The sequence below is a fragment of the Anguilla anguilla genome, chromosome 12 (assembly GCF_013347855.1).
Source record: "Anguilla anguilla isolate fAngAng1 chromosome 12, fAngAng1.pri, whole genome shotgun sequence".
NCBI lineage: Eukaryota > Metazoa > Chordata > Actinopteri > Anguilliformes > Anguillidae > Anguilla > Anguilla anguilla.
The window spans coordinates 19,090,411-19,112,631 of NC_049212.1; the positions used below are offsets into that span (position 1 = coordinate 19,090,411).

General features: G+C 40.1%; 1 protein-coding gene and 1 pseudogene across 1 annotated transcript; both read right to left on the minus strand.

The window, feature by feature from the left end:
- Window positions 1–4,117: 4,117 nt before the first annotated feature.
- LOC118209454 lies at window positions 4,118–8,416 on the minus strand (annotated as a pseudogene).
- Window positions 8,417–13,195: 4,779 nt separating this feature from the next.
- On the minus strand, window positions 13,196–18,150 carry LOC118209459 (extracellular calcium-sensing receptor-like). Its single transcript, XM_035384776.1, has 6 exons — window positions 17,932–18,150; window positions 17,350–17,644; window positions 16,419–17,258; window positions 15,968–16,186; window positions 15,257–15,380; window positions 13,196–14,489 (listed from the first exon to the last, which is right to left on the minus strand). Exons 1-6 carry the CDS (start codon window positions 18,126–18,128, stop codon window positions 13,588–13,590), a joined length of 2,577 nt encoding a protein of 858 aa, XP_035240667.1. The 5' UTR covers window positions 18,129–18,150; the 3' UTR covers window positions 13,196–13,587.
- Between the last annotated feature and the right edge of the window lie 4,071 nt (window positions 18,151–22,221).

The following is a 22,221-nucleotide window of genomic DNA, read 5'->3' on the forward strand; positions in this document are numbered from 1 at the left end:
CGAAATAACAAAATGTAAAATTTAAAGACCCTGTGCAGTCAATCATGATTTTAAAATGTTTATATTATAACCAAAGACTATAAGGTTACTTACACACTGATTTTAAAAGTATTCCATACATATATGTAATGAATTAGATATTTCTTTCCTAAAAACTATACAATGCTCGACATTGCCGCCTGGCGGAGTTTTGGTATTGGTGGTTTTGAGACCAAATTCGTGAGGTCGCGAATGTTTCTAATTTGCATTGACGAATGTGCGGTGGCCAAAACACTCACCCAGTATGAATATTTATGTAGTGTGCACTCCCAAGTTCAAAGCTGGTTGAACGGAACGGTTCCAGTAAGCATCCGTTCGGGCTAGATGACGTTCTGCTATTAATCGAATCAAGCCTACAAACTACCGTTACCGTTAACCTCACCTCCCGAATTTACTTGCTGTCTGGCTATTTACTTGCTGTCTGGCTATCGATAATTTTGCTAATGTAGCAATGAGCTGTACTTATCTTGTGTAAATATAGCTAACGTTAACGCGAGTGTAACGTTACTATATTCTCCAGACTGTTATAACGTTACTGCTGCAATAACCAATCGATAATGTTATGTGCTAACATAGGTTATCCTATAACGTTAGGGTCCTATATTGTAAGCGATGTGCTCATATATACGGCTCAGTATTTCTAATGCTGTTATTGCTGTACTCGTTATCTATTATTACGGTCGTATGATAACTAGCTAACGTTAGCTGACAACTGACATTACGTGGAGTAAGCACAGATCCAGGTCAGTGGGAGTGAGCGGCCCAGGCTGTCAATCAAAAGTGAATGCATAAATAATTAGGACAGAACTGACATGCCCAGCCAGTCTTGAGTCTGCTATATTAAGAAATTCAGGTTTTTACATCAAAGCAGGTTTTTATCTTTTCAAAGTCTAAGTAGAAAAAATACATATATTTTGTAATTTAGTAACTAAAGGAACAATTTAAATGTAAGAAAAGGCTGCACAGGGACTTTAAATGAAGAAAGCCATCACAACCATGATGAGTGAAGTGACAATGAGACAGACAATGAGATGTCAATGAATGTGCAAGAGGAAGTTACTCCTTTCCACTAACCTGCCAGTGAGCTGACATTGCTTGAATCATCTTCTCTGTCAAAACTATTTAGGGAGAGGCCCCTGAGCTCTCAATAACACAATGCACATCACCTGTCTCTCCCTTAGGAGCTACTAAGCCCCCCAGGAATATGCTACCTCAACCAAACATATGCACACACGCACACGCACACGCACACGCACACGCACACATACACACACACACACACACACACAGAGTGCCTATGCCAGAGAAGTTCCATCCTCATACAAGCATCCAAATTATTTAAAATAGCCTGTGCACTACTTTCCAATAATATGTAAGACATTTCTTTACATTATGAGAAAAAGGAGGATTTAACATGCCCATGTTAGGGTTTGATCTTTCCTTCATTCATTTGTTGTTGTGACCTTTGGCAACTGAAGGTCAGAAGAATGTTATATCGCTTCATTATTAGAGATTCTTTTTCATATTTCCATTTCCTATGGGTACAACCTGAAATATAATGTCCCCAAGTATTTTATTTTTTGTTTATTATGCGTGCTGCTGCATTTCTCTCTTCTCAACATCAGTACAGTATTGTTATCTTCAAATGTAGATAGAAAAGTTCTAAAAACATTTTACCAGAGTGTTCATGTATTTAATGTACAGTATGCATGTCAAAACAGGGAAGAAAGGGGCTGGCTAGAGTTTGAGTAGTCAGTGCAGTTCACTGACCGAATTATTACTTTTAATTCCTAAATCCAGGTCTAAAACCAGGCAAACGATAGATTTTTAAACATCAACTCAAGACCCATCTTTTTAGTCTCGCTCACACAAATTCTATAGACTGCAATCTCGCAACTAAACTTTGAAAATGTTTTTTCTCAAAAACATGGTTTGGTGGCACTCACAATGAAATGGGACATAACTCACTTGATATTTGGAGTAGAGATAATTGTGGAATTTTTAGGAAGTTTACATTCTACTCTATTTAGTAGCATATAAAACTCAAAATGTGTTTTGGGGTCAATGTGACCGATTATGATAAAGCAGGTCACAAATGTGGCAAAGCCATGTTTTGAGTAAAATCAAAATGAATCCGAATACAAGCTTGTAGCCATGAAAGCAGCTGATGTAGTTGTGTGACTACTGAAAAATCAAATATAATTACAGATTATATTATATATATGAAATATAATGTACAGATTATGAAAGCCGAGGCATTTCTTGAGTAAAGTCAAATTAAACCAAATAGTCTGGAGCCACGAAAGCAGCTGATGTAATTGTGTGACAGGTGACAAGTTGGCTAGCTTCCAAATGACGCTAAACTCCAGTGCTAGCTTGTCATCTTACGTTTAAAAGCTTCAAAACTATTTGTATTCTGATTTTAGCATTAATACACAGATATTATGAAAGGGAAGATATGGTTCTACTAAAATAAGATTTTTTTTTTCTATAATGGACAATAACCAACACCATGTACAAAGCAGATGAGTGCAAGAACCTGCTGGACTGTCCAAACCACATTGATAATAAAGTGCATAGAAAATATTTGATTGACAAATGGTGAAACTCAAACTGCCTTTGACCTGATAAAAGTGGTGTTGAAAGTGGCATTGATTAATGTATAGTGAAAGCAGCAGTGTAAATGATAAAAGTGCTAGTCAGTGGAATTGCAGTGTACTGCAATAATTAAGTGGCTAGTAATTAAAAAAATATTTTAAAGTGATCAGATACAATGATAAAATGGTTTGGTAGACTTTGAGTGAATTTGAGTCTGAAGAAAGTCTGTCTGCCACATTCCTGAAGTTGCCATTGAGTCTTCATTTCATTGAAAGGTTATTTGTTGGTACATTGGTAACTGGGTCACTGGGTGATTTTTTTGAGGGCTTGGCACTGAAAAATGGGCCTTCTTACTCTCTCCCTAGTCACCTGGCTGCTCACAAAATGGCCTTTTCCCATGACTTCAAACAGGAGAAATAGGGAAGGATAGGAAAGTAAAGGTAGAAATGTGTGCCTACAAATATGCCTGTATATCCTAACAATAGTAATATTGGTGAGGTAACCTATGTATTCTTCATTTGGCAACTGTGGATATTGAACAGATTTTGTAATTGGTTAAAGTGTGTTGTTTTTGGTTGAAGTTTACCAGAAGGGACCAGTGGGAAGAATTAATAATTGTTGCACTGGTAGCTGGACAATTAATGACAATAAAAGGAAGAAATACAAAAAAAAAAAAAACTATGTTTGGGGCATTGTTATGTGTTTCCGTGAAGTTGTATCTGCGTTCCATATCTTTACATGACGTCAGAGGGTGGAGAACTTCATGTCTGTAAGGAGTGTCATTTCTGTAGTAAACCCTGAAATGTGCCAAACTCTCTGTTTATGCTCAGAAGGTATTCTATCCAACATGGTATAACTTGGCAGATGGCATGTCTGCTACCAAAAATATAGATATATATTTTTTTGCATTACAATAAACTGTAAATGATTAAATTGCATTTTTAATGAATATGCAATCATTTGTTGAATTTTACTTTGAAATTAAGGATTGAGTATTTTTATTGTGAGGTCAGGTAGAAAATACAGAAAATCAACCAATTCAGTAGTGTGGGATCATACTAATGAGGAAGGGGTCCTAATCTAGAATGATTTCATTTTTCATGGACAATCTGCAGGTCCAGATTTTCAGAATTGAAAAAAAAATATTTATTTGAAAGACCTCTTTCAAGAGGAATCATTTCCAACATAACATGGCAGAAAATTAACGCATATGTCAAATTCTATACATTCTATGTAGCATGCATACCAATTTCTAAAATAATATGAAGAAGACAGTAAATAATATTTCACTCATTAAACATTAAAATTTTCCATAAAGAATAATTAACAGCTTGTTAATCCACTTCAGGAATGGAAATTATAGTTTAAATGAAAACTTGCATTTGCTGGGTTTGATAGCTCATGTAATGCTTTATGCTTTATTTCAGCCATGAAATAATGAAGTATAATGTAATGTAATAAATGCAGTATAAAATTATTACCAAACACATTTTCTATTTAGTATATTTCTTAAAACATTATTTTACTTTTTCATCATCATCATCTGTCTCCTGGTGTTTTTCTCAGGCTTCAACAGGACAATATAGCACTTTGGAGCAAATATACAGATCAAGAGACCAAAAGCAGAGGCAAGGATGGCAAAAATGTGGACAGCTACAGTGTACTTTCCTGACGTGCTCACATATACAGGGATGAAGGTAATCCAAACAGCAAAAAATATGAGCATGCTGAAAGTGATGAACTTGGCTTCATTGAAATTGTCAGGCAGCTTTCTGGCCAGAAACGCCATAACAAAACATAAGCATGCTAAGAGCCCAATGTAACCAAGAACACACCAGAATCCCACCTCTGACCCCACAGCACACTCCAAAATGATCTTGGCAGTCTGGTATTAGGTATTGTGGGCAGCATAGGGTGGTTTGGTGGTTAGCCAGACCAGGCAGATAACAACCTGCACAGAAGTGCACAGGAGAACACTGGCCCTTTGCTGGGTTGGCCCAAACAATCTCATGACATTCCTGCCGGGCAGTGTGGCCCTGAAAGCCATCAAGACCACCACAGTCTTGGCAAGAATGCAGGAGATGCAGAGGGCAAAGCTGATTCCAAAGGCAGTGTATCGGATCATACAGAACCAGTCTGTGGGCTCCCCGATAAAGGTCAATCCAATCAAGAAGCAAATACCCAAGAATAGCAGCAATAGAAAGCTCAGTTCCATGTTGTTGCCACGGACTACTGGAGTTTTTCTGTGGGCAACAAGCACCCCTGAGACCACTGTAGTGGCGCAGGCTCCAACAGCAGAGACAACACAAAGAATAAATCCCATTGATTCATGATAGGACAGAAACTCTATGATTTTGGGAATGCACTCATTTCTGCCTTGGTTAGGCCATGTCTCTACAGAGCATCTGCTACAGTCTATAGAGTCTGTTGAAGGGAGAAAGAAGTACTTTGTGAACAGAAACCAAACATTTATATTATTTTTGAAGATGCAATTGCACAGTTGTCAGTTACATAATTACCTATTTCATTGCTGATCTCTCCTTCAGCACAGGGAATACAGTCATAGCAACAAACAGGCTGCCCCTTGCGAGTGGCCTTCCTGGAACCTGGTTGGCAGCTTTTACTGCACATTGATAGGGTTGCCTGAGGGGAAGTGCCATCCACACATATATACGGTTATAGCATGCAGGCAACAGAAAAAGCATAGGGCAGCCAGTGCACCAACCACTGTGTTAAAGTCCCCCATGTTGGTTCACACGCAGACCAACAAAATGCAGATATACATTACATACACACCCCAGAGAAGTGACTATACACTTACAGATATACAGTTAACACAAAGCCCAGTGAGTGTTTATACACAACAATACACAACCTAAAATAGGCAATGCACAGCAAGTACACTGAACACTGAACACTGCAAGATAATACACTGGCCTTAAACAGCATGTCTATAAATTAAATTAACACAGCCTGAAAAAAGTCACTATTTCACAGATAAAAATCACAAATGACAGCCTGTTAATGTATGTGGTCCATAATAGATTCAGTGTTTTGTGCAAGAAATTAAACATTGTTACATAGTCTAAACATTTGAAATTAGAAAGGTGTGTGTTTGTGTATGTGTGTGGATGCACGCTAAATTGCTGTTCTTATGTCTGCCAAATGGACAGCCTGCTGTATGGCAACATTGACCAAATTCATATTGCCAAATACAGTTATCCAAGGGATGAGGGACCAGATAAGGAAGAGATAGAATACAGAGCACCTCATCAGCAGGGAAAAGGGACAAACCTGATGGCCTCCTTGAAACTGAATAGCCGATTCATTTATGAACAGGTCCTCATCTCTGCCCAGAGAGGCATCATAGAACCCCACCTTCACCAACTGTAGTGAGCCATCACGGCCCTGTTGCCAGTTGACAAGATCATATGATGCAACTGGATCCCCGTTTTCATTGAAGCTGACCTCCTCTCCCAATATGGTGAACCGGGTCTGTTTCATGTAGTGATAAAGCTGCACACAGCAAGGAGAACACACTGAGCAAAGGGGAGAGAGGTTACTGGCATGACCCACCCACTAAAATTTCAATCATAATTACAAAAGCAGATTGCAAATTGTGCAAAAAACCAACAGTTATGCAGTATTTGTTTCTCAGAGCTCAAACGGAGAACCCTAGCTTAAACACCATTAAAATCCCATATACACGTGATATACACAGCTCCCTTTAATACTAATCTGTTCATTTGGATAGAAGATGATGGCTACTTGAGAGTGATTTAGGGAAAGCAAGATAAGGGTTTCCCATGCAATAAAGATCAGCCGATTAAATGCTTTTGAAAATCTAAAACTATACCAATTTTAAAGACAGATTTTGTGTAAAAAAGAATCACATGAAAACAGTATAATGATGAAAGAATATATACTTAGGTTTAATGACACTTTAAAAATTTTATTTCTATAATTCAGTTCCAAGTTCTATTTTTTCAGTCTTTATGTGGGAAAGGAGTACGACCATGCAGTACAAGAAACACATAGACGCACCTGCCACGGGAGGAAGTGCTCAGGGTCAGCGCATTCCCCATTGGCAAAGGGGCCGTTTCCTTTCACACAGGTTTTCATGTTGTGCAGTGCATGTGCAATAAGGTAAACAGCCTTGTATACATTGTAGGACACTCTGAGCTGGGAAACATCAGTATATACTGAGTGCACCTCTTCCAGGTTCTCCAGCCCAGTGCACGGTTTTCTGCTGAGGGTGGTATTTTTATTGCTGTGTACATGTGTGTTTAGGGACCCATTTAGTTTACAGTCAAATGTTTCCTCCCAGAACTCTGCAAGGAGTGCAGACCCAAGGACATCAGAGGATTTCAGTCTGGTCAGAAAAGACTTCAGGCCCGGGATTTCAGCCCTGCGTATCCCAAACCCCAACGTTCCGATCAACAGATCATGGAAATCGTTCCACAGAGAACTGCCTGTTGACCAAGCTTCACTGGCAATCCACTGCACCCTTGAGACATTTTGATGTTTCCACTCTCTTAAAATTGTATGCAAATCTGGCTCCCCAGAAAAACTCAGGATCACCTTGGCTGAAGAACTTTTGATTGTGTTTATCAGCTTTATGACAGAGTCCTTTGACACAGATTGAGGATAGAAGTGAACATAAGCTGCACACACACCAATCCTGGCAGATTCCTCTAGGAAAAGTTGTACAGCAAAACGAGCATAGTCAGAATCTGCCCCTATCACCCCCACCCACGTCCAGTTGAAATTTCTGATAAGCTTAGCAATAGCCTTTATCTGGAAGGAGTCACTTGGCATTGTCCTCATGAATGTAGGGAACTCTTTTCGATTGCTAAGACAACTGCAAGAGGCAAAGTAGCTCACCTGAAAGGAAATTAATTTTAGTTCAATAAATCTTAACAAAAATGGACTTCAGAGGAAATGATAGCTTGTCGGTAGTGTGAAGAAAACTCACCATTGGAATTTGAAAGGACCCTAAAGTTCTGAGAAGGGACATTGTCACTCCTGAACCTGCATCTCCAATTAAAACAGGTGACACAGGTCTACGCAGCCCTGCACAGCTGTAGTTTGTGTTCTGTTCAGGCTGCCCATTCACAAGAATGAGAGAACTTCGCAATGATGCTGGAACGTCATCACAACTGTCTCGAACATGGTATCCCAGTTTTAGAAAAGGAAGTAGGTCCTGGCGTTGGTTTATTTCCCAGACAGCAAAAGACATTGTTTGTATCCACTGTAGGGCTGTAACACTAAAACTGAGGCAAATTCATGATCTTTTAAGAACACAAGCTAGGACATTAGTACCAATGACAGCACACCATGAAACTACAACAAATAATATATTATATTTAAAGCGATTTGTTCAAAAATGTATTGATAAAATAAAACGAAGCTTTGAATATAATATGCTTTGAAGGGCAATGCACAGGAGACAGGATAATATAGTAGATATGTAAAACAATTAAATAATATACATTTCAGTACACACATACACGCGCATGCACACACATACACACACACACACCGGAAATGTATTACTTACAACTTGTAACTCGGTGGCTGAGGTCTCTTCTTATAGGATTGTGAAGCCGAAATTTGATTAGCATGCAGTGGGAACAGACCTCCCAAAACAACATCTCCTTCTTCATAGAAACCATCAGAGTCTTCTTCCCCCTGAAATATACACCTGGTTTGAGCTGTGAATCTGCTGCTTGCAGCTGCCAGAATGAACAGCAACATGCAGAGGACCTCAGTAGTGCTGAACGCCATCACAACTTGAGGCTTGGAGAGCACTGAGATGTCTATTATATAGACACCCACAGGGATGAGGAGGCAGAGTCAGGTTGTGATGAGTTCATTATCCCTTTGGGTCATTTAATTCTGTCAGATCATATGTTTATTTTTGTGAGCTGTGTTGGTACAGTATGGAGTCCGAAGGGCCAATATGTACACTGTTTCTCTGTCCAGCCAGTCCTATTCAATAGGTACAGCTACAGGAAGCATTAACTTAGCGTCAATCATTTATACAGTGCAGTCCATAAATATTTTCACAGTGACACAGTATTTGTTTCAGCTCTGTACTCTTCATTGGATTTGAAATGAATAATAAGACTGTGTTAATAAGAAGACTGTGTAGGAATTACTGCACTTTTATACACAGTCTGTTTATACACAAGCTAATACTGTAGCTTATTCTTCTGCCTAGTTGGCTTTGCAGATGTTAGGCCAGAATAGTGTTCACTGTTCTCGGCTAGAAACAGCTGTACAAAATAAGTATTGTACCTTACTGAACCCGTGTTCAGCAGTTGTCTACGACCATGAAATGCACTTCTTTTGTACGTCGCTTTGGATAAAAGCGTCTGCCAAATGAATGTAATGTAATGTAACAGTCCCTCATTTTCGGGGACCAAAAGTAAGATATATTAATATAATCTTAAATGAAGTTGTCATATTTAGTACTCGGTTACAAACCCGATGACTGGATGACTGCCTGACGTCTGCAATCCATAGACATGACCAGATACTGGGGTATCCCTGGAGATGTTTTGTTAGGTACTGCAACCATCTTCATTTCTGTGTCTGCTTCGGGGGCTTTTTGCCTTCAGTCTTGTCAGGAAAGGCTGCTTATGTTGTTGCCAGTTGTAGTGGTAGTGTAACTGTACGAGCGTTCTCTGTCCTTTTGTTCTTGGAAGTGCAGTTTCCCCACAAGAATGCAAGTATGGACTTAACATTCTTAGTATTGAGAAACACACTCCGATTCATCGGACCAGGTCCGGAACCGGAACGAGTTTAAGAATAGTCACCACAGCTCTACGTGGCTTTCTCCCCTAATGTCTTTGTATTGCAATGATGAACTTGCCTGAGTAATGAGTAGACCTATAGAATTAAAAGCAATTGGCTTACACTAGCTAATTAGTCCAGTTACATCAGAGAAACGCTATAGGCTACGAGTTGTCTACTCTCTTATTTGCGTGATGTACACTGAACAAAAATATAAACACTTATCAATTTTGAAGATTTTATTGAGTTCAAAGGTAATAAACGTAAATCAGTCAACTGAAATAGATTCATTAAGCACATATCTATTGATTTCATGTGATTGGGGATACAGATATGCATTTGTTAGTCACAGATTCCCCAAAAAAGAAGATAGCATGAAATGAACAGACTACCGATCAGTATCTTGTGTGACCACCATTTGCCTCATGCAACGCAACACATCTCCTTTGCATTGAATTGATCAAATTGTTGATTGTAGCCTGTGGAATATTGTCCCACTCTTCTTCAATAGCTGTACGAATTTGTTGGATATTGGTGGGAACTGAAACACGCTGTCGTATGCGCCAGTCCAGAGCATGCTCAATGGGTGACATGTCTGGTGAGTATGTGGAAGGTGGGGACATTTTCAGCTTCGAGGAATTGTGTACAGATCCTTGCAACATGGGGCCGTGCATTGTCATTCTGAAATATGAGGTGATGGTGGTGGATGAATGGCACAGCAATGGGCCTCAGGATCTCATCACAATATCTCTGTGCATTCAAATTGCCATGGATAAAATGCACTTGAGTTCACTGCCCATAGGATATGCCTGCCCATACCAACACCCCACCACCATGGGCCAGCATGCCAGTGGCCATCAAAGATGAGCTCTTGCCCACTCACGTTGATTGTGATGCCGAACTGCAGATAAATCAAGACCCCGGTGAGGATGTCGAGCACGCAGATGAGCTTCCCTGAGGCGATTTCTGATAGTTTGAACAATTTGAGAAATTCTACAGTTGTGTAAACCAACTGTTTCATCAGCAGTCCATGTGGCTGGCCTCAGACGATCCCGCAGGTGAAGAAGTCGGACGTGGCCATCCTGGGCTGGCGTGGTTACACGTGGTCTGCGGTTGTGATGCCTGTTGGATGGACTTCCAAAATTTCTGAAAAGACGCTGGAGGTGGCTTATGGTGGAAAAATGAACACACATTACTCTGGCAACAGCTCTACAGGACATTGCAGTCAGCATGCTAATTGCGTGATCTCTTAACTCTTGAGGCATCTGTGACATGGTGTTGAACAACAAAAAACTAATTAAAAAAAAAATTTTTAGGGTGGCCTTCAATTGACCCTATCATAAGGAACACCTGTGTAGTGATCGTGGCTTTTAATGAGCATCTTGATATACCACACCTGTGTAGGAGATGGATTATCTCAACAAAGGAGAAATGCTAGCCAACAGTGATTTTGTCGGCAAAATTTGAGAGAAATAAGAAATTTGTGCAAATAGAACAAATCTTGGAGGTATTATTTAAACACATTAAAAATGGCTGCAAAAATAAAAGCGTTGCGTTTATATTTTGTTCAGTAACCGTGAATGAAAGAGGCCATCAGTATGTTATTTCCCAACAGAGACATTGCATTTTAAGGCAGAGCAGGGTTGCCAGAGTGGGGGAGTTTCCCCTAGCATACATATGTGGGTAGGGGTTTTAAAAATTAATTGGGGAAGTTTTACAGTAAAAACACATGTCCATGATGGATAGGGTATTGTAAATGAAGTACTACCGCACATGAACATGCACTGGTGCGTCAGTGCAGATGGGGAGTCAATTCAACCTCATCTTTCCAAGGTTTGTCAAACTGTGGTTCACTAATCTGCCTTCAGTACTATAATGACACTAGCACCACCTATAGTTATGTTTTAAAATGAATGTTTGTGCAGGGCCTACAGTAAGCTAGCTATTCTACTGTCTAGATTATAAAAGCTGTGTTACAAGTCTTTATGGATGGCCATGTTGACCATACATTACAGCTTTCTTTGTCACCCCCTCTCCAAATCGAATGGTAAAGTGCAATAATAAGATGATGTGGTTTTACTTTGGTTCAAGATTTGAAGGCTTAATTCCTTGATCAGAGAGATACATTATAGCAGTTTTCCCAAACAAGTGGTTGTTTTAGTACTACACAACACAGTCCTGAAGTGTATAAGTTCTGTGATTGGTCGGAGTATTGTGGGCACAGTGAAATCTGATTGGCTATACTAGACTCTATACTATACTAGACACTATAAAAAAAATTTAAACCTATTTGTGGATTTCTTTGCAAATCTTGCAGTGAAATAAATGCACAAATAAATGAAAGCGACAGCCCATGCACAAATGTGAACCAACTGCATTTATTTGTTAATCGACTACATTTATTTGTGGATCAGCTGCATTTATTTCTGCATAAGCTACATTTATTTGTGGATCAGTGACATTTATTTATTTATTTTAGAGACAATAATACCCCATATGAGTATGGCAATGATTTGTTTCATTACGTTAAACTACTGCAAAGCCGTGGGTAAGTGGGCCAACACAAAGATTCAGCCTTTTACTTGTTTATTCCTTGGGAAGATACGCTTTTACTCCTATTTGCAGTACAGCATTGGCTATCTATTGCTTTTAAAAACTGTTTTGACAGCTAGCTATCTTCCATCCGGCTCAAAATATCTGTCCAACTTCCATCTCTGTCCCTGCACCTTTTTTCCTTTGTTTTTCTTTCTCTTCACACTTTGCACCACCCCCTCTCTCTACACTTACGGACGCCTTCCCAGTCCAAAAAGTTTATCAATGGGTACTGCAGTTCAGTCTCACATCTCACAAGCGGATCACACAGCTTACAGAGTTGTGGAGTTTGACACTCTGAGCAGCAAACCGCTAGGACCTCTGCATTTCATAAGTGTTTGGATGTTCACAAACTGAAAGCTTTCGACATCCGATTTTTGGAGAGTCAAATTTGAAATCATGAATTTTTGAGAGTTCAAAGGTTGAATAGAGCTTGCAAATTTTAAATTCAGCTTTTAACTGAACTGAAACTGAATATCTAGGTGATTCATAGTTCATCCATCCATCCGGTATCGATACCCACTTTTTCTTATTCGGGGTCACAGGTCCAATTAGCCTACTGGCATTTCCTTGGACTGCGGGAGGAAACCGGAGTACCTGGAGGAAACCCACGTGGACATGGGGAGAAGATGTAAGAAGAAAGGCCCAGGCCATGATTTGAACCCAGGACCTTCTTCCTGTGAGGTGACTGTGCTACCCACTGCACCACCGTGCTGCCCTTCATACAAGTAGACAAGATTTACACCATACAAAAGTTGTAAGTTTAGTGGGTCAGAGTACTATCCTTTAATTCCGTAGTTGGTTCCTAATGGAATAAATGCTTCATGGCAACTTGGTCGTTATTTTGTTTTTTCGTTTTATATATGAAAACAAAAAATTGAATGAACAACTGTTTTTCATTTTTGGCCTTGAAACAAAAATATTAAAAAATGACATTTTCAATATTACTCTGTGAGCTTCTCTTTTTTCTTTAATGTATCTGGGCTTCCTCTCCTGGAGCTGCCAGTGTAGCAGAAATCAAATCCCAAACCACAGCACACCACCCAACCCCAACCCTCCCTCAGGATAGCGCAGGACTCTTTAATGTGAGATCCTTTGAAAATCATAAAGTACCCAATACCTTTCACATATCACATACCCCTTCTTTTACCAAGAGACAGAGACAGCATTGCATTGCTTGCAGACAATTTATTTAATTATGCCCTTCAAGATCCAACCAGTCACATAATTTTATTTACGAGTACCAGCAATACTCACAAATAAATTGAGTGGTTTCAAATATTTGTTTCAATTCCAGGATTGGTCTTTTATGAAATAATATGGTCCAATACTCATTCACTCATTATACATTTGAAGTGTCCATAAAGAATAATTAACCACTTGTTAATTCACTTCAGGAATGACAATTATGCTTGAAAACCAGGATTTGGTGAGTTTAATAACTCCTCTAGTGCTTTATACAACATTTTCAGCCATGAAATACCTACGATACTAATAAATATACTTTAAAAATGATTACCAAACACATTTTCTATTTAGTATATTTCTTAAAACATTATTTTACTTTTTCATCATCATCATCTGTCTTCTGGTGTTTTTCTCAGGCTTCAACAGGACAATATAGCACTTTGGAGCAAATATACAGATCAAGAGACCAAAAGCAGAGGCAAGGATGGCAAAAATGTGGACAGCTACAGTGTACTTTCCTGACGTGCTCACATATACAGGGATGAAGGTGATCCAAACAGCAAAAAATATGAGCATGCTGAAAGTGATGAACTTGGCTTCATTGAAATTGTCAGGCAGCTTTCTGGCCAGAAACGCCATAACAAAACATAAGCATGCTAAGAGCCCAATGTAACCAAGAACACACCAGAATCCCACCTCTGACCCCACAGCACACTCTAAAATGATCTTGGCAGTCTGGTATTTGGTATTGTGGGCAGCATAGGGTGGTTTGGTGGTTAGCCAGACCAGGCAGATAACAACCTGCACAGAAGTGCACAGGAGAACACTGGCCCTTTGCTGGGTTAGCCCAAACAACCTCATGACATTGCTGCCAGGCAGTGTGGCCCTGAAAGCCATCAAGACCACTACAGTCTTGGCAAGAATGCAGGAGATGCAGAGGGCAAAGCTGATTCCAAAGGCAGCGTATCGGATCATACAGAACCAGTCTGTGGGCTCCCCAATAAAGGTCAGCCCAATCAAAAAGCAAATACCCAAGAAAAACAGCAACAGAAAGCTCAGTTCCATGTTGTTGCCACGGACTACTGGAGTTGTTCTGTGGGCAACAAGCACCCCAGAGACCACTGTAGTGGCACAGGCTCCAACAGCAGAGACAACACAGAGAACAAATCCCATTGATTCATGATAGGACAGAAACTCTATGACTTTGGGAATGCACTCATTTCTGCCTTGGTTTGGCCAAGTCTCCACAGGGCATCTCCTGCACTCTATAGAGTCTGTCGACAGGAGAAAAAAAAAATGATAAAAGCAAATCTTACAGTTTTCCAATATTTACTAATATTTTTTGTCCTATAAGATGCACCTTACTGATGGATTTTTACAGGATTATAATGTTGTTTTGTATTTAAAATGTATTTCATTGTAAGTGCTATTAATATGTAGGTATTGGTATATTATTGAGTAATTGTAATTGTACTTTTTCATTATCATCTGTTTTCTAGTGTTTTCCTCAGGTTTCAACAGGACAATATAGCACTTTGAAGCAAATATACAGATCAAGAGACCAAAAGCAGAGGTGTGGATGGCAAAGGTCTGGACAGCTACAATGTACTTTCCTGATGTGCTGGCATATGCTGGGATAAAGGTGATTCAAACAGAAAAAAAACATGAGCTTTGCTTTGTTGAAATCGTCGGGCAATTTCCTACAGAAATGCCATGGCAAAGCATAAGCATCTTAATGTATGTAACCAAACATATGCCAAAATTCCACCTCTAACCCCAGTGCATGCCCAAAAGTGATCTTGGCAGTCTGGTTTTCAGTATTGTGGTCAGGCGTGTGCTTAACCATTGTATTATATACAGACATTGACACTTTGTAGAGTTTTGTCAGATAAGGTGCATCACCTTATGGCAAAAGAATCAGGGGTAATGTATCCTTGGATTAAAAAAAAAATTTAATCTGCTTTCTGAACACATTTATCAGAAGCAAACATTGATATTATTTTAGAAGATGCAATTGCACAATTGACAGTTATGTAATTACCTATTTCATTGCTGATCTCTCCTTCAGCACAGGGTATACAGTCATAGCAACAAACAGGCTGCCCCTTGCGAGTGGCCTTCCTGGAACCTGGTTGGCAGCTTTCACTGCAAATTGATAGGGTTGCCTGAGGGGAAGTGCCATCCACACATATACGGTTATAGCATGCAGGCAACAGAAAAAGCACAGGGCAGCCAGTGCACCAACCACTGTGCTAAAGGCCCCCATGAAGGCTTACACACAGTCCAATAAAATGCAGATATACACTGGTTAAACACACCAGAAATGTGACTAATATACAAAAAATATACAGTCCTGAGATTGTATATACACTGTAAATACACAATGTAAAATAGTTAATACACAGAAAGTACATTGAGCACTGAGCTGCAGTTCGCCAAGGGGATGAAAAACAACTATTCGGCTTGATTGCTGTTGGATCTGTAAGTAGTAAAAATAATAATAAATTCACTGTTTTTTGAAAAGAAAAATGTAACTAACATTACACATCTGAAATTAAGGAGTGTGTGTGTGTGTGTCTGCATGCATGTGCGCATGCTAAATAGCCATTCTCATGTCTGCAAAATGCACAGCCTGCTGTATGCAAACATTGACCAAATTAATATGTCCAAATACAGTGATCCAAGGAATTAGGGGCCAGATGAGGAACAGATAGAAGACAGAGCACCTCATCAGCAGGGGAAAGGGACAAACCTTCTGTCCTTGAAACTGAATAGCCGATTCATTTATGAGCAGGTCCTCATCTCTGCCCAGAGAGGCATCATAGAACCCCACCTTCACCAACTGTAGTGAGCCATCACGGCCCTGTTGCCAGTTGACAAGATCATATGATGCAATAGGATCCCCGTTTTCATTGAAGCTGACCTCCTCTCCCAATATGGTGAACCGGGTCTGTTTCATGTAGTGAAAAAGCTGCACACAGCAAGGAGAACACACTGAGCAAAGGGGAGAGATGTTACTGGCACGTCTTGTGAGAATTACTGACAATCATCATAATGACAACAAATTATTTTTTGTGCAAATAACAAAACGCAATATTTGTTTATTATGTCTGAAACTGGTAGTTTTGTTCCAAGTTCTATTTTTTCAGTCTTTATATGGGAAAGGAGTACTCCCATGCAGTACAAGAAACACATAGACGCACCTGCCACGGGAGGAAGTGCTCAGGGTCAGCGCATTCCCCATTGGCAAAGGGGCCGTTTCCTTTCACACAGGTTTTCATGTTGTGCAGTGCATGTGCAATAAGGTAAACAGCCTTGTATACATTGTAGGATACTCTGAGCTGGGAAACATCAGTATATACTGAGTGCACCTCTTCCAGGTTCTCCAGCCCAGTGCACGGTTTTCTGCTGAGGGTGGTATTTTTATTGCTGTGTACATGTGTGTTTAGGGACCCATTTAGTTTACAGTCAAATGTTTCCTCCCAGAACTCTGCGAGGAGAGCAGACCCAAGGGCATCAGAGGATTTCAACCTGGTCAGGAAAGACCTCAGGCCTGGGATTTCAGCCCTGCGTATCCCAAACCCCAACGTTCCGATCAACAGATCATGGAAATCGTTCCACAGAGAACTGCCTGTTGACCACGCCTCACTGGCAATCCACTGCATCCTTGAGACATTTTGATGTTTCCACTCTCTTAAAATTGTATGCAAATCTAGCTCCGCAGAAAAACTCAGGATCACCTTGGCTGAAGAACTTTTGATCGTGTTTATCAGCTTCATGACAGAGTCCTTTGACACGGATTGAGGATAGAAGTGAACATAAGCTGCACACACACCAATCCTGGCAGATTCCTCTAGGAAAAGTTGTACAGCAAAACGAGCATAGTCAGAATCTGCCCCTATCACCCCCACCCACGTCCAGTTGAAATGTCTGATAAGCTTAGCAATAGCCTTTATCTGGAAAGAGTCGCTTGGCATTGTCCTCATGAATGTAGGGAACTCTTTTCGATTGCTAAGACAACTGCAAGAGGCAAAGTAGCTCACCTGAAAGGAAATTAATTTTAGTTCAATAAATCTTAACAAAAATGGCCTTCAGAGGAAATGATAGCATGTCGGTAGTGTGAAGAAAACTCACCATTGGAATTTGAAAGGGCCCTAAAGTTCTGAGAAGGGACATTGTCACTCCTGAACCTGAATCTCCAATTAAAACAGGTGACACAGGTCTACGCTGCCCTGCACAGCTGTAGTTTGTGTTCTGTTCAGGCTGCCCATTCACAAGAATGAGAGAACTTCGCAATGCTGGAATGTCATCGGAACTGTCCCGAATATGGTATCCCAGTTTTAGAAAAGGAAGTAGGTCCTGGCGTTGGTTTATTTCCCAGACAGCAAAAGACATTGTTTGTATCCACTGCAGGGCTGTAACACTAAAACTGAGGCAAATTCATGATCTTTTAAGAACACAAGCTAGGACATTAGTACCAATGACAGCACACCATGAAACTACAACAAATAATATATTATATTTAAAGCGATTTGTTCAAAAATGTATTGATAAAATAAAACGAAGCTTTGAATATAATATGCTTTGAAGGGCAATGCACAGGAGACAGGATAATATAGTAGATATGTAAAACAATTAAATAATATACATTTCAGTACACACATACACGCGCATGCACACACATACACACACACACACCGGAAATGTATTACTTACAACTTGTAACTCGGTGGCTGAGGTCTCTTCTTATAGGATTGTGAAGCCGATATTTGATTAGCATGCAGTGGGAACAGACCTCCCAAAACAACATCTCCTTCTTCATAGAAACCATCAGAGTCTTCTTCCCCCTGAAATATACACCTGGTTTGAGCTGTGAATCTGCTGCTTGCAGCTGCCAGAATGAACAGCAACATGCAGAGGACCTCAGTAGTGCTGAACGCCATCACAACTTGAGGCTTGGAGAGCACTGAGATGTCTATTATATAGACACCCACAGGGATGAGGAGGCAGAGTCAGGTTGTGATGAGTTCATTATCCCTTTGAGTCATTTAATTCTGTCAGATCAGATGTTTATTTTTGTGAGCTGTGTTGGTGCAGTATGGAGTCCGAAGGGTCAATATGTACACTGTTTCTCTGTCCAGCCAGTCCTATTCAATAGGTACAGCTACAGGAAGCATTAACTTAGCGTCAATCATTTATACAGTGCAGTCCATAAATATTTTCACAGTGACACAGTATTTGTTTCAGCTCTGTACTCTTCATTGGATTTGAAATGAATAATAAGACTGTGTTAATAAGAAGACTGTGTAGGAATTACTGCACTTTTATACACAGTCTGTTTATACACAAGCTAATACTGTAGCTTATTCTTCTGCCTAGTTGGCTTTGCAGATGTTAGGCCAGAATAGTGTTCACTGTTCTCGGCTAGAAACAGCTGTACAAAATAAGTATTGTACCTTACTGAACCCGTGTTCAGCAGTTGTCTACGACCATGAAATGCACTTCTTTTGTACGTCGCTTTGGATAAAAGCGTCTGCCAAATGAATGTAATGTAATGTAACAGTCCCTCATTTTCGGGGACCAAAAGTAAGATATATTAATATAATCTTAAATGAAGTTGTCATATTTAGTACTCGGTTGCAAACCCGATGACTGGATGACTGCCTGACGTCTGCAATCCATAGACATGACCAGATACTGGGGTATCCCTGGAGATGTTTTGTTAGGTACTGAAACCATCTTCATTTCTGTGTCTGCTTCGGGGGCTTTTTGCCTTCAGTCTTGTCAGGAAAGGCTGCTTATGTTGCTGCCAGTTGTAGTGGTAGTGTAACTGTACGAGCGTTCTCTGTCCTTTTGTTCTTGGAAGTGCAGTTTCCCCACAAGAATGCAAGTATGGACTTAACATTCTTAGTATTGAGAAACACACTCCGATTCATCGGACCAGGTCCGGAACCGGAACGAGTTTAAGAATAGTCACCACAGCTCTACGTGGCTTTCTCCCCTAATGTCTTTGTATTGCAATGATGAACTTGCCTGAGTAATGAGTAGACCTATAGAATTAAAAGCAATTGGCTTACACTAGCTAATTAGTCCAGTTACATCAGAGAAACGCTATAGGCTACGAGTTGTCTACTCTCTTATTTGCGTGATGTACACTGAACAAAAATATAAACACTTATCAATTTTGAAGATTTTATTGAGTTCAAAGGTAATAAACGTAAATCAGTCAACTGAAATAGATTCATTAAGCACATATCTATTGATTTCATGTGATTGGGGATACAGATATGCATTTGTTAGTCACAGATTCCCCAAAAAAGAAGATAGCATGAAATGAACAGAATACCGATCAGTATCTTGTGTGACCACCATTTGCCTCATGCAACGCAACACATCTCCTTTGCATTGAATTGATCAAATTGTTGATTGTAGCCTGTGGAATATTGTCCCACTCTTCTTCAATAGCTGTACGAATTTGTTGGATATTGGTGGGAACTGAAACACGCTGTCGTATGCGCCAGTCCAGAGCATGCTCAATGGGTGACATGTCTGGTGAGTATGTGGAAGGTGGGGACATTTTCAGCTTCGAGGAATTGTGTACAGATCCTTGCAACATGGGGCCGTGCATTGTCATTCTGAAATATGAGGTGATGGTGGTGGATGAATGGCACAGCAATGGGCCTCAGGATCTCATCACAATATCTCTGTGCATTCAAATTGCCATGGATAAAATGCACTTGAGTTCACTGCCCATAGGATATGCCTGCCCATACCAACACCCCACCACCATGGGCCAGCATGCCAGTGGCCATCAAAGATGAGCTCTTGCCCACTCACGTTGATTGTGATGCCGAACTACAGATAAATCAAGACCCCGGTGAGGATGTCGAGCACGCAGATGAGCTTCCCTGAGGCGATTTCTGATAGTTTGAGCAGAAATTCTACAGTTGTGTAAACCAACTGTTTCATCAGCAGTCCATGTGGCTGGCCTCAGACGATCCCGCAGGTGAAGAAGTCGGATGTGGCCATCCTGGGCTGGCGTGGTTACACGTGGTCTGCGGTTGTGATGCCTGTTGGATGGACTTCCAAAATTTCTGAAATGACGCTGGAGGTGGCTTATGGTGGAAAAATGAACACCCATTACTCTGGCAACAGCTCTACAGGACATTGCAGTCAGCATGCTAATTGCATGATCTGGAGCGACATAGCTCAGGAGGTAAGACCGATTGTCTGGCAGTCAGAGGGTTGCCGGTTCAAACCCTGCCCTGGGCGTGTCGAAGTGTCCTTGAGCAGGACACCTCATCCCTAACTGCTCTGGCGAATGAGAGGCATCAATTGTAAAGCGCTTTTGATAAAAGCGCTATATAAATGCAGTCCATTTACCATTTACCATTTGATCTCTTAACTCTTGAGGCATCTGTGACATGGTGCTGAACAACAAAAAACGCATTTAAAAAAAAACATTTTAGAGTGGCCTTCAATTGACCCTATCATAAGGAACACCTGTGTAGTGATCGCGCCTTTTAATCAGCATCTTGATATACCACACCTGTGTAGGAGATGGATTATCTTGACAAAGGAGAAATGCTAGCCAACAGTGATTTTGTCTGCAAAATTTGAGAGAAATAAGAAATTTGTGCAAATAGAACAAATCTTGGAGGTATTATTTAAACACATTAAAAATGGTTGCAAAAATAAAAGCGTTGCGTTTATATTTTGTTCAGTAACCGTGAATGAAAGAGGCCATCAGTATGTTATTTCCCAACAGAGACATTGCATTTTAAGGCAGAGCAGGGTTGCCAGAGTGGGGGAGTTTCCCCTAGCGTACATATGTGGGTAGGGGTTTTAAAAATTAATTGGGGAAGTTTTACAGTAAAAACATGATGGATAGGGTATTGTAAATGAAGTACTACCGCACATGAACATGCACTGGTGCGTCAGTGCAGATGGGGAGTCAATTCAATCTCATCTTTCCAAGGTTTGTCAAACTGTGGTTCACTAATGTGCCTTCAGTACTATAATGACACTAGCACCATCTATAGTTATGTTTTAAAATGAATGTTTGTGCAGGGCCTACAGTAAGCGAGCTAGTCTACTGTCTAGATTATAAAAGCTGTGTTACAAGTCTTTATGGATGGCCATGTTGACCATACATTACAGCTTTCTTTGCCACCCCCTCTCCAAATCAAATGGTAAAGTGCAAATATAAGATGATGTGGTTTTACTTTGGTTCAAGGTTTGAAGGCTTCATTCCTTGATCAGAGAGATACATTATAGCAGTTTTCCCAAACAAGTGGTTGTTTTAGTACTACACAACACAGTCCTGAAGTGTATAAGTTCTGTGATTGGTCGGAGTATTGTGGGCACAGTGAAATCTGATTGGCTATACTAGACTCTATACTATACTAGACACTATAAAAAAAATTTAAACCTATTTGTGGATTTCTTTGCAAATCTTGCAGTGAAATAAACGCACAAATAAATGAAAGCGACAGCCCATGCATAAATTTGAACCAACTGCATTTATTTGTCAATCGACTACATTTATTTGTAGATCAGCTGCATTTATTTTTGCATTTATTTGTTAATCGACTACATTTATTTGTGGATCAGCTGCATTTATTTCTGCATGAGCTACATTTATTTGTGGATCAGTGGCATTTATTTATTTATTTTTGAGACAATAATACCCCATATGAGTATGGCAATGATTTGTTTCATTACGTTAAACTACTGCAAAGCCGTGGGTAAGTGGGCCAACACAAAGATTCAGCCTTTTACTTGTTTATTCCTTGGGAAGATACGCTTTTACTCCTATTTGCAGTACAGCATTGGTTATCTATCACTTTTAAAAACTGTTTTGACAGCTAGCTATCTTCCATCCGGCTCAAAATATCTGTCCAACTTCCATCTCTGTCCCTGCACCTTTTTTCCTTTGTCTTTCTTCCTCTTCACACTTTGCACCACCCCCTCTCTCTACACTTACGGACGCCTTCCCAGTCCAAA